The following is a 12,990-nucleotide window of genomic DNA, read 5'->3' on the forward strand; positions in this document are numbered from 1 at the left end:
CTCCCAAGTGGGTGGTCACCTTTGGCTGATGTGTCCTTGAAAAGTCATAAAAGGCTTCTCACAACCCACCTCACTTCTGTGAGTGGCTGGAATGGCCCTTGTTTTAAATTTAGCAGGTGAGTTATTTAAGAGTTGTCACAATGAGGCCTGCTGTGACTCCAGTGAGCTCCCCCTTAACAAGTATTGGGTCCCCTGTAGTCTCCATCTACTTTGTTTCCTTTGTTGTCAGAACATGATAGCTCTCTGCTGAGCATGCCTTGTAGGAAAACAGTGTAACTTGTTTATTGGTGGCACATTTTGTTCTATATTTATGAAACTTTCTTAACCAAGGTGATAAAACATTGAATAAGTTGCTTCTCTTGTGTAGTGGGAGTATATCTGTGTATATATTTACACATTTTTAATAAACTATTTTTTTAAATAAACTATTTTTTTAAATAAACTATTTTTTAGCAGCTTTAGGTTTTTAGAATTGAGCAAAAATACAGAGTTCCCTGTATTTGTACAAACTTCTCCCCCCCCCCAAATTCCTATTATTAATGTTTTGTTAGAGTTGATATGTTGATAGTGACACATTATTAGTAACTAAAGTTCATAGTTTACATTAAAGTTCACTCTGTTTTCTACAGGCTCTGGTTTTGATTAACTACTGATATTATAACATACCAAAGAAATGAAATTAGTAACTGATTCTAATACAAACTCTTTATATTCTGTTCACATTCTGAAAAGTAGGAGGGATACACTTTTACTTAATACGTGAAATGCGTAGGTTGATTCCTGTCACCAACATAAGTAAATATGAAATATTACATTGATTCAACCCCAACTGGGATGGAGAATGAAGCAAAATACAGCACTTTATGTAGTCCATGGGGAGAGCCTCTTATTTTTTTCTGTATTTTTTTATTGCTGTATACTTGCTTTACAATATTGTGTTAGTTTCTGCTGTACAGCAAAGTGAATCAGTTATACATACACATATATCCATTGTTTTAGATTTCCTTCCCATTAAGGTCACCACAGAGCATTGAGTAGAGTTCCCTGTGCTATACAGTATGTTCTCGCTAATTACCTGTTTTATACATAGTAGTGTATATATGTCAGTCCCAAACTCCCAGTTCATCCCACTCACCCCCCATCCCCCTTGGCATCCCATATGTTTGTTCTCTACGTCGGTGTCTCTATTTCTGCTTTGTAAATAAGATCGTCTATACCAGTTTTCTCAGATGCCACATATGTGAGTCAATATACGATATTTATTTTTCTCTTTCTGACTGACTTCACTCTGTATGACAGTCTCTAGGTCCATTCACGTCTCTACAAATGGCCCAATTTTGTTCCTTTTTATAGCTGAGTAATATTCCATTGTGTATATGTACCACATGTTCTTTGTCATTCGCCTGTAGATGGGCATTTAGGTTGCTTCCATGACCTGGCTATTGTAAATAGTGCTGCAATGAACATTGTGGTACATGACTCTTTTTGAATTATGGTTTTCTCAGGGTGTATGCCCAGTAGTGGGATTGCTGGGTCGTATGGTAGTTCTATTTTCAGTTTTTATAGGAACCTCAATACTGTTCTCCGTAGTGGCTGTATCAGTTTACATTCCCACCAGGAGTGCAAGAGGGTTCCCTTTTCTCCACATTCTCTCCGACATTTATTGTTTGTAGATTTTTTGATGATGGCCATTCTGACTGATGGGAGGTGATATACCTCCTTGTAGTTTTGATTTGCATTTCTCTAATAATTAGTGATGATGAGCATCTTTTCATGTGCCTCTTGGCCATCTGTATGTCTTCTTCAGAGAAATTTAGGTCTTCTCCATTTAGGTCTTCCACCCATTTTTTGATTGGGTTGTTTGTTTGCTCCATGAACTGTTTGTATATTTTGAAGGTTAATCCTTTGTCCGTTGCTTTGTTTGCAAATATTTTCTCCCATTCTGGAGCATTGTCTCTTTTTCTTGTTTATGGTTTCCTTTGCTATGCAAAAGCTTTTAAGTTTAATTAGGTCCAATTTCTTTACTTTTGCTTTTATTTTCATTACTTTAGGAGCTGGGCAAAAAAGATCTTGCTGTGGTTTATGTCAAAGAGTGTTTTTCCTATGTTTTCCTCTAAGAGTTTATAGTGTTCTAATTTACATTTAGGTCTTTAATCCATTTTGAGTTTATTTTTGTGTATGATGTTAGGGAGTGTTCTAATTACATTCTTTTACATGTAGATGTTCAGTTTTCTCAGCATTACTTATTGAAGAGGCTGTCTTTTCTCCATTGTATATTCTGGCCTCCTTTGTCATAGATTAGGTGACCATAGGTGTGTGGGTTTACCTCTGGGCTTTCTGTCCTGTACTATGGATGTATCTTTCTCTTTTTCTGCCAGTACCATACTGTCTTGATTACTGTAGCTTTATAGTATAGTCTGAAGTCAGGGAGCCTGATTACTGCAGCTCCATTTTTCTTTCTCAGGTTTGCTTTTGCTATTTGAGGTATTTTGTGGTTCTATACAAGTTGTAAAATTTTTTGTTCTAATTCTGTGAGAAATCCCATTGGTAACTTGATAAGGATTACATTGATTCTGTAGATTGCTTTGGGTAGTACAGTCATTGTCACAATGTTGATTCCTCCAATCCAAGAACATGGTATATCTCTCCATCTGTTTCTGTTGTCTTTGACTTCTTTCATCAGTATCTTGTAGTTTTCTGTGTACTGGTCTTTTGCCTCCTTAGGTAGATTTATTCCTAATATTTTATTCTTTTTGTTGCATTGGTAAATGGGAATGTTCCCTTGATTTCTCTTTCTGATCTTCCATTGTTAGTGTACAGGAATGCGAGAGATTTCTGCGCATTACTTTTGTATCCTGCAACTTTACCAAATTCATGGATGAGCTCTAATAGTTTTCTGGTGGCATCTTCAGGATTTTCTAGGTATAGTATCATGTCATCTGCAAACAGTGACAGTTTTACTTTTCCAATTTGGATCCCTTTTATTTCTTTTTCTTCTCTGATTGCCACGGCTAGGACTTCCAAAACTATGTTGAATAACAGTAGTGAGAGTGGACACCTTTTTGTTTCTGATTTTATAGGAAATGCTTTCAGTTTCTCACCACTGAGAATAGTGTTTGCTGTGGGTTTGTCATATCTGGCCTTTATTATGTTGAGGAATGTTCCCCCTATGCCCACTTTCTGGAGAGATTTTATCATAAATGGCTGTTGAATTTTGTCAAAAAATTTTCCTGCATCTATTGAGATGATCATATGGTTTTTGGGTTTTTTTTTTTTTTTGGATCATATGGTTTTTATCCTTCAGTTTGTTACCATGGTGTATCACAGTGATTGATTTGCATATATTGAAGAATCCTTGCATCCCTGGGATAAATCCTACTTGATCATGGTGTATGATCTTTTTAATGTGTTGGATTTATTTTGTTGAGGATTTTTGCATCAGTGTTCAAAAATTTGATATTGGTCTGTAATTTTCTTTTTTTTGTGCTTTCTTTGTCTGGTTTTGGTACCAAGGTGATGGTGGCCTTGTAGAATGAGTTTGGGAGTGCTCCTCTGTGTAATTTTTTCCAGAGTTTTAGAAGGATAGGTGTTAGCTCTTCTGTAAATGTTTGATAGAATTAGCCTGTGAAGCCATCTGGTCCTGGAATTTTGTTTGTTGGAATATTTTTAATCACAGCTTCAGTTTCATTACTTGTGATTGGTCTGTTCATATGTTCTATTTCTTCCTGGTTCAGTCTTGGAAGGTTGTACTTTTCTAAGAATTTGTCCATTTCTTCCAGGTTGTCCATTTTATTGACATACGGCTGCTTGTAGTAGCCTTTGATCCTTTGTATTTCTGCGGTATCAGTTGTAAGGTTTTTTTCATTTCTAATTTTGTTGATTTGAGTCCTCTCTCCCTCTTTTTCTTGATGAGTATGGCTAAAGGTTTATCAATTTTGTTTATCTTTTCAAAGAACCAGCTTTTCGTTTTATTGATCATTGCTATTGTTTTTTTTCATTTCTATTTTATTTATTTCTGCTCTGATCTTTATGATCTGATCTTCTGATCTTTATGATCTTTCCTCTACTAAATTTGGGTTTTATTTGTTCTTTTTTCCCTAGTTGTGTTAGGTGTAAGTTCAGTTTGTTTGAGACTTTTCTTGTTTCTTTTTTCTTTTTTTTTTTTTTTGTGGTACGCGGGCCTCTCACTGTTGTGGCCTCTCCCATTGTGGAGCACAGGCTCCGGATGCGCAGGCTCAGCGGCCATGGCTCACGGGCCTAGCCGCTCCACGGCACGTGGGATCTTCCCAGAATGGGGCACAAACCTGCTTCCCCTGCATCAGCAGGCAGACTTGTCAACCACTGTGCCACGAGGGAAGCCCTTTTCTTGTTTCTTGAGTTAAGAGTGTGTTGCTATAAACTTCCCAGTTAGAACTGCTTTTGTTGTGTCCCATAGATTATAGACAATGTTTTCATTGTCATTTGTTTGTAGGTATTTTTTTGATTTCCTCTTTGGTTTCTTCAGTGATCTCATTGGTCATTTAGTAGCATATTATTTATCCTCCATGTGTTTGTATTTTTTACAGTTTTTTTTCCTGTAATTTATTTCTAATAGCATTGTGGTTAGAAAAGAGGCTTGATATGATTTCAGTTTTCTTAAATTTACCAAGGCTTTGATTTGTGACCCAGGATGTGGTCTGTCCTGAAGAATGTTCCATGAGCACTTGAGAAGAAAGTGTATTGTGCCACTTTTGGAAGGAATGTCCTATAAATATCAATTAAGTTCATCTTTTTAATGTGTCGTTTAAAGCTTGTGTTTCCTTATTTATTTTCATTTTGGATGATCTGTCCATTGGTGTTAGTGGGTTGTTAAAGTCCCCCAGTCTTATTGTTTTACTGTCAATTTCCCCTTTTATGGCTGTTAGCAGTTGCCTTATGTATTGAGGTGCTCCTATGTTGGATGCGTATATATTTATAATTGTTATATCTTCTTCTTGCATTGGTCCGTTGATCATTATATAGTGTCCTTCCTTATCTCTTATTACAGTCTTTATTTTAAAGTCTATTTTTCGTGAAACGAGTATTGCTACTCCAGTTTTCTTTTGATTTCCATTTGGATGGAATATCTTTTTCCGTCCCTTCACTTTCAGTCTGTATGTGTTCCTGAGTGAAGTGGGTCTCTTGTAGACAACATATATAAGGTCTTGTTTTTGTATCCATTCAGCCAGCCTATGTCTTTTGGTTGGAGCGTTTAATCCATTTACATTTAAGGTAATTATTGATAAGTTTGTTTCTATTACCATTTTCTTAATTGTTTTGGGTTTGCTTTTGTAGGTCTTTTCCTTCTCTTGTGTTTCCTGCCTAGAGAAGTTCCTTTATTATTTGTTGTAAAGCTGGTTTGGTGGTGCTGAATTCTCTTAGCTTTTGCTTCTCTGTAAAGCTTTTGATTTCTCCATCGAATCTGAATGAGTTGCTTGCTGGGTAGAGTAATCTTGGCTGTAAGCTTTTCTCTTTCATCACTTTAAGTATATTCTGCCACTCCCATCTGGCCTGCAGAGTTTCTGCTGAAAAATCAGCTGATAACCTTATGGGGATTCCTTTGTATATTATTTTTTGCTTTTCATTTGCTGCTTTTAATATGTTTTCTTTTAATTTAATTTTTGTTAATTTGATTAATATGTGTCTCAGCATGTTTCTCCTTGGGTTTGTCCTGTATGGGACTCTCTGCACTTCCTGGACTTGATTGACTATTTCCTTTCCCATGTTAGGGAAGTTTTTGACTATAGCCTCCAAATATTTTCAGACCCTTTCTCTCTTTCTTCTTCTGGGACACCTATGATTCGAATATGGTGCATTTAAGGTTGTCCCGGAGGTCTCTGAGATTGTCCTCATTTATTTTCTTTCTTTTTTCTTTATTCTGCTCTGCAGCAGTTATTTCCACCATTCTGTCTTTCAGCTCACTCATTCTTCTGCTTCAGTTATTCTGCTATTGATTCCTTCTAGAATAGTTTTAATTTCAGTCATTGTTTTGTTCATCTCTGTTTGTTCTTTAGTTGGTGTGTTGTGGGGTGTCTGTGGGCTTAGTACTTTAGGCAGCCTGTCTGCTGGTGAGTGGGTTTGTGTTCCTGTCTTGCTTGTTGTTTGGCGTGGGCCGTTCAGCACTGGAGCCTGCAGGCAGTTGGGTGGAGCTGGGTCTTGGAGTTGAGATGGAGACCTGCAGGAGAGCTCTAGGAGAGCGGTTTAATATTCCCTGGGGCTGGGAATTGTCTAGTGTTCCAGCATCCTGGACTTGGTTCTCCCACCCCAGAGGCTCAGGCTCGACCTCCAGCCTGGGAACTAAGACCCAGCAAGCCACACAGCTTGGCATAAAAGGGGAAAAAAAGAGAAAGGGTTGAATGAAAACAAACATTCAACCCCAAGACAAATAGCAATGACAAAACAAGCAAACAGCAACAACAATTAAGAACAAACAAATGAACAGACAGACAAGACCCCAGACAGATGGTAAAAGCAGAGCCAAACAAGAACAACAACAACAAAAGAAACACGCAAACATACAAAAAAGAGAAACAAAAAAACAGGGAAACCAAAAAACAAGAGAAAAAAACAGAAACAAAAGAACCCCAAAATGAAATCAAACAATTAAAAACAAAACTGACAAAAACAAAAAAGAAAAAAAGGCAGAATGCAAACTGAAGGAAAAAGGAAAGAAAACAAAGCAAACAGAAAAATGATTAAACAAAAAATAAAGATGAGAACAAATAGAACATAGAAAAAAACAACAAAATAGAACAAAGGAAAGGAAAAAAACAAAGAAGAAAAACAGAGCAAGAAAAAAGTAACAGAGAAATAGAAATATAAAAACAATTTTAAGAACCTGAAAAAATTTAAAAAACTAAATGAAAAGAAAAACAAATAAATTTTTAAAAACCAACAGAACAGAACAAAACATACACACATACAAAATAAGAAACAAAAACAGAGAAAACAAAAAACAAGAGGACAACTAGACAAACAAAAGTATCCCAATATGAAATCAAACAATTAAAAACGGAAATAAGAAATACAAAGAAATAAAAAATACAAAAGCAGAATGCAAACTGAAATAAAAAGCAAAAACACAAACACACAAATAAAAAAAGTAAGAAAAGATAAGAACAAATTGAAAAAAGGAAAAAGATAGAAAGTAGAACAAAGGAAAAGAAAAAACACAAGGAAGAAACAGAACAAGGAAAAAGTAACAGAGAAATAGAAATATAAAAAATTAAAAATATATGGAAAGTATAAACAATAGAAATAAAAATAAAAACAAACAAAAAACAAGAGAACAGAACAAAACATAAAAAATAGTAATAATAATATTTTCCTGGGTCTCAGATGTCAGTGTCCTTGCCTCCACCATGAGGCACGGCGAACCTCCGCCTCGCCAGGAGGCCCTCCAAAACCTCTCAGTAGGTCTCTGTTTCCCCTGTAGGCACTGTGGAGGCAGCTCGGACTCTGTCCTGGCCCAACTCCTGCATGTACTAGTACCCAGAGTCCACAACTGCTTAGAGCTAGACCAGTGTCATTTGTGTGAACACTAATCCATTCAGTTATTCCATAGATGCAGGGTTTACCAAGCTGATTGTAGGGACTTAATCTGCGACTTGTGCATTTGCTCAGAAAGATTTTTGTTCTTGTTCCTTAGTTGCCCTGCTCCTGGGGCTCAGCTGTGGTTTTAGCCCCACCTCTGTGTGTGGGCCACCCACAGGGTTCTGCTTCTGAGGCTGCCCTGGAGCACTCAGGTCTGCCCCTGTGAGGGCAGGTTGTGGAGGTGGCACAACTCCCTGGGTTGCGGGAACCCTGGCAGTGACAGGTGCATGAGAAAGCTGGAGGCCATGGGCACAATAGGTGTAGCCCTAATACCTGGCTGTCTGTGCGAGAAGGTTAGCCCTGGAGGGGGCTTTTCTTAGCCCTAGCTGCAGGCACAAGAAGCTCAGCCCTGGTGGTGGCTTTTCCTTGTGCCTGCGGCAGGTGTGACAAAGTCAGCCCTGGAGGAGGCTTTTCTTAGCCTTGGCCGCAGACATGAGAAGATCAGCCCTGGAGGGGGCTTTTCCTAGTTCCTGGTAGCAGGCCTGAGAAGGTCAGCCCTGGTGGGGGCTTTCGTAGTGCCTGGCAGGGCATGGGGCCAGCACATGGAGAAAGAGGCTGCGATAACAGGCTCCACTCCTGCGTGTCACTCAATGGTGGCTCCTTGCTTCTGTGACAGTCTGGGTTTTCTCTATGATCATTTTCGAGAGAGACTCTTCTTTAATATAAAAACAGAAGCATTTGCTTCCCAGGTTCTGATCTTTACAGGAGTGTGAGGACCTGGCTAACCTCCTGGGTTTCCCTCCCTCTTTAAGGTTAGGGATGTTCTTTACCTCATTTACTCTCTTCTTGTGTGTTGGTTTTCTATATTTTTATCTAAACTTGTATTGTCATCCACTACCACCTGCCAAGTATACCCATCAAATGGGAGTGCTTTTGTACTTACCAATGCATCGTCTAAGGTATTAGCAGCCCTTGACAACACTGTCTCCATCATCAAGACTTTCACACACACACCTTCCACCAAGATGGATATTGCCTGCCCATGCTACAGTGGGTTCTCAGGCCTGAGGGTGGACGTCTTTGAAAATGGATACTACCAAGCTATGGAGAGATCATTATTATGAGGTTTATTGTGTGCAATCTGATGGCATCCCCTTTTCTCCTCCACGTAGGAATTGGTCTTGTACTGCCTGAAAAACAAGATTTGTGACATTAATCATCAGGACAATGCAGGTTACTGTGCTCTACATGAAGCTTGTGCAGGAGGGTGGCTCCATATTGCTGAACATCTTCTTAAATACGGTGCTGACGTCAACTGCAGTGCCCAGGATGGAACCAGGTTAGTGTTGTGTCTTGCTAGGGCACTAGCAGTGGTCCTCAGGTATGTGGGAAACACTTAAGGAAATATGAGTAATCACATTGATGACAAAGTACTCCAGAATTGAATCAAATGTATATTTCTGGCCAAGTTGAGTATTACTTCAATTTTTCTTATGTTTTTCAATTGAAATATATAGGTGATTTACAGTGTTGTGTTAGCTTCAAGTATACAGCAAGGTGATTCAGTTATACCTATAAACATATGTATATTTTTCTGATTCTTTTCCATTACAGTTTATTGCAGGATATATATAGTTCTTTGTGCTATACATTATAAATCCTTGTTGATTGTCTATTTTATATATAATAGTGTGTATATTCATCCCAAACTCCTAATTAATCCCTTCCCCCCTTTCCCTTTTGGTAACAATAAGTTTGTTTTCTATGTCTTTGAGTCTATTTCTGTTTTATAAATAAGTTCATTTGTATCATTTTTTAGATTCTATATATAAGTGGTATCATATGGTATTTGTCTTTGACTTTACTTACTGTGACAATCTTGGAGGTCCATCCATGTTGCTGCAAATAACATTATTTCATTCTTTTTTATGGCTGAGTAATATTCCATTATATATATGTGTCTCATTTTCTCTATCCATTCATCTGTCAGTGGACATTTAGCTTTCTTTAGTGTCTTGACTATTGTAAAAGTGCTGCTGTGAACATTGGGGTGCATGTATCGTTACTAATTAGAGTTTTCTCCTTATACATGCCCGGGAGTGGGATTGCAGGATCATGTGGTAGTTCTGTTTTTAGTTATTTTTAGAAACCTCCATACTGTTTTCCACAGTGGCTATACCAATTTACATTCCCACCAATGTGCACAAAAGTTGTCCTTTAATTTTGTGGTTGGTTTCCTGTACTGTACTAAAGTCTAATTACGTTCTGTTTGTTAATTTTTGCTGTTGTTTCCTTTACTTTAGGAGATAGAACCAAAACGATATTGCTGCAATTATGTCAAAGAGTGTTCTCCCTATGTTTTTCTCAAGGAGTTTTATACTGTCCCACCTTACATTTAGGTGTTTAATCCATTTTGAGTTTATATTTGTATATGGTGATAGACACTATTCTAATTATATTCTTTTACATGGAGCTCTCCAGTTCTTCCACCATGCCTTATTGAAGAGGCTATCTTTTCTCTAGTACATATTCTTGTCTCCTTTGTCATAGAGTAGGTGACCATAAGTGCATGAGTTAATTTCTGGGCTTTCTACCCTGTTCTGTTGATCTCTTTATCTGTTTTATGCCAATACCATACTGTTCGGGTTTTTTTTTTTTGCGGGGGGGCGGTTAAATTTTTTAAATTTTTATTTATTTATTTTTATTGGAGTAAAATTGCTTTACAATGTTCTGTTAGTTTCTGCTGTACAAGGAAGTGAACCATCTATGTGTATACGTGTATCCCCTCCCTCTTGGACCTCCCTCCCACCCCTCTCATCTCACCATCTCGGTTGTCACAGAGCACCCAGCTTAGCCATGTGCTATATACAGCACGACCCACTAGCTATCTGTTTTACACATGGTAGTGTATTTATGTCAAACCAAATCTCCCAGTTTGTCCCACCCTCCCCTTCCCCGCTGTGTCCATATGTCCATTCTCTATGTCTGTGTCTCTATTCCTGCCCTACAAATGGGTTCATCTGTATCATTTTTTTAGATTCCACATACATGCATTAATATATGATATTTGTTTTTCTTTTTCTGGTTAACCTCACTCTGTGTGACAGACTCTAGTTCCATCCATGTCTCTGCAAATGACCCAGTTCATTCCTTTTTATGGCTGAGTAATATTCCATTGTATATATGTACCACATCTTTATCCATTCATCTGTTGTTGGACATTTAGGTTGTTTCCATGTCCTGGCTATAGTAAATAATGCTGCAATGAACATTGGGCTATATGTGTCCTTTTGAATTATGGTTTTCTCAGGGTGTATGCCCAGTAGTGGGATTGCTCGGTCCTATGGTAGTTCTATTTGTAGTATTTTAAGGAACCTCCATACTGTTCTCCATAGTGGCCGTATCAACTTACATTCCCACCAACAGTGCAAGAGTGTTCCCTTTTCTCCACACCCTCTCCAGCATTTATTGTTTCTAGATTTTTTGATGATGACCATTCTGACTGGTGTGAGATGATATCTCATTGTAGTTTTGATTTGCATTTCTCTAATGATTAATGATGTTGAGCATCCTTTCATGTGTTTGTTGGCAATCTGTATATCTTCTTTGGAGAAATGTCTATTTAGATCTTCTGCCCATTTTTGGATTGGGTTGTTTGCTTTTTTTAGATATTGAGCTTCATGAGCTGCTTATGTATTTTGGAGATTAATCCTTTGTCAGTTGCTTTCTTGGCAAATATTTTCTCCCATTCTGAGAGTTGTCTTTTTGTTTATGGTTTCCTTTGCTGTGCAAAAGCTTTTAAATTTCATTAGGTACCATTTGTTTATTTTTTTTATTTTCATTACTCTAGGAGGTAATCTCCCAGCACCACTTATTGAAGAGGCTATCTTTTCTCCATTGTATGTTCCTGCCTCCTTTGTCATAAATCCATGCACATATGGTCACCTAATCTATCTCTGGGCTTTCTGTCCTGTACCATGGATCTGTATTTCTGTTTTTGTGCCAGTACCATACCGTCTTGATTATTGTAGCTTTGTAGTATAGTTTAAAGTTGGGGTGCCTGATTCCTCCACCTCCATTTTTCTTTCTCAAGATTGCCTTGGCTATTCGGGGTGTTTTGTATTTCCATGCAAATTGTAAAATTTCTGTTATAATTCGTGAAGAATTCCATTGGTAATTTGATATGGATTGCATTCAATCTGTAGATGGCTTTGGGCACAATAGTCATTTTCACAATATTGAATCTTCCAATCAAAGAACATGGTATATTTCTCCATCTGTTTATGTCATCTTTGATTTCTTTCATCAGTGTTTTATAGTTTTCTGAGTACAGGTCTTTTGCTTCCTTAAGTAGGTTTATTCCTAGGTATTTTATTCTTTTTGTTGTGATAGTAAATGGGATTGTTTCCTTGATTTTTCTTTCTGATTTTCCGTTGTTAGTGTATAGGAATGCCAGAGATTTCTGTGCATTAATTTTGAATCCTGCAACTTTACCAAATTCATTGATTAGCTCTAGTAGTTTTCTAATGGCATCTTTAGGATTTTCTAAGTGTAGTATTATGTCATCTGCAAACAGTGACAATTTTACTTCTTCTTTTCCAATTTGTATTCCTTTTATTTCTTTTTCTTCTCTGATTGCCGTGGCTAGGACTTCCAAAACTGTGTTGAATAAGAGTGGCGAGATTGGACATCCTTGTCTTGTACCTGATCTTAGTGGAAATGCTTTCAGTTTCTCACCACTGAGAATAGTGTTTGCTGTGGGTTTGTCATAGATGGCCTTTATTATGTTGAAGTAGGTTCCCTGTATGCCCACTTTCTGGAGAGTTTTTATCATAAATGGATGTCAAATTTTGTCAGAAGCTTTTTCTGCATCTATTGAGATGATCATATGGTTTTTATTCAGTTATTTTTTGGGGGGGGGCGTGGGGGCGGTACGCGGGCCTTTCACTGTTGTGGCCTCTCCCATTGCGGAGCACAGGCTCCGGACGCGCAGGCTGAGCGGCCATGGCTCACAGACCCAGCCGCTCCGCGGCATGTGGTATCTTCCCGGACCAGGGCATGAACCCGTGTCCCCTGCATCGGCAGGTGGACTCTCAACCACTGCGCCACCAGGGAAGCCCCTTCAAAGTTTTAATATGGTGTATCACACTGATTGATTTGTGTATTGAAGAATCCTTGCATCTCTGGGATAAATTCCACTTGATCGTGGTGTATTATGCTTTTAATGTGTTGTTGGAGTCTGTTTGCTAGTATTTTGTTGAGGATTTTTGCATCTACATTCATCAGTGATGTTGGTCTGTAATTTTCTTTTTTTGTGATATTTTGTCTGGTTTTGGTATATCAGGTGGTTGGTGGTTTCGTAGAATGAATTTGGGAGTGTTTCTCCCTTTGCAGTTTTTTGGAAGGGTTTGAGAAGGATCTCTGTTAGCTCTTCTGTAA

The 12,990-nt window shown here is 38.0% G+C and overlaps 1 protein-coding gene across 1 annotated transcript in view; it reads left to right on the forward strand.

The window, feature by feature from the left end:
- The window catches only part of LOC309978892 (BCL-6 corepressor-like), a gene marked incomplete at both ends in the record, with an annotated part of 46,681 nt that overhangs the window by 14,425 nt on the left and 19,266 nt on the right, over positions 1–12,990 (forward strand). The window contains one exon of the mRNA XM_082865551.1: positions 8,724–8,890. Within this exon, the coding sequence (XP_082721677.1) occupies positions 8,724–8,890 (167 nt within the window). The remainder of the gene's footprint in view (positions 1–8,723; positions 8,891–12,990) is intronic.

The sequence above is a fragment of the Leucopleurus acutus genome (assembly GCF_964270905.1).
Source record: "Leucopleurus acutus genome assembly, chromosome: Y".
Classification (NCBI taxonomy): Eukaryota; Metazoa; Chordata; class Mammalia; order Artiodactyla; family Delphinidae; genus Leucopleurus; species Leucopleurus acutus.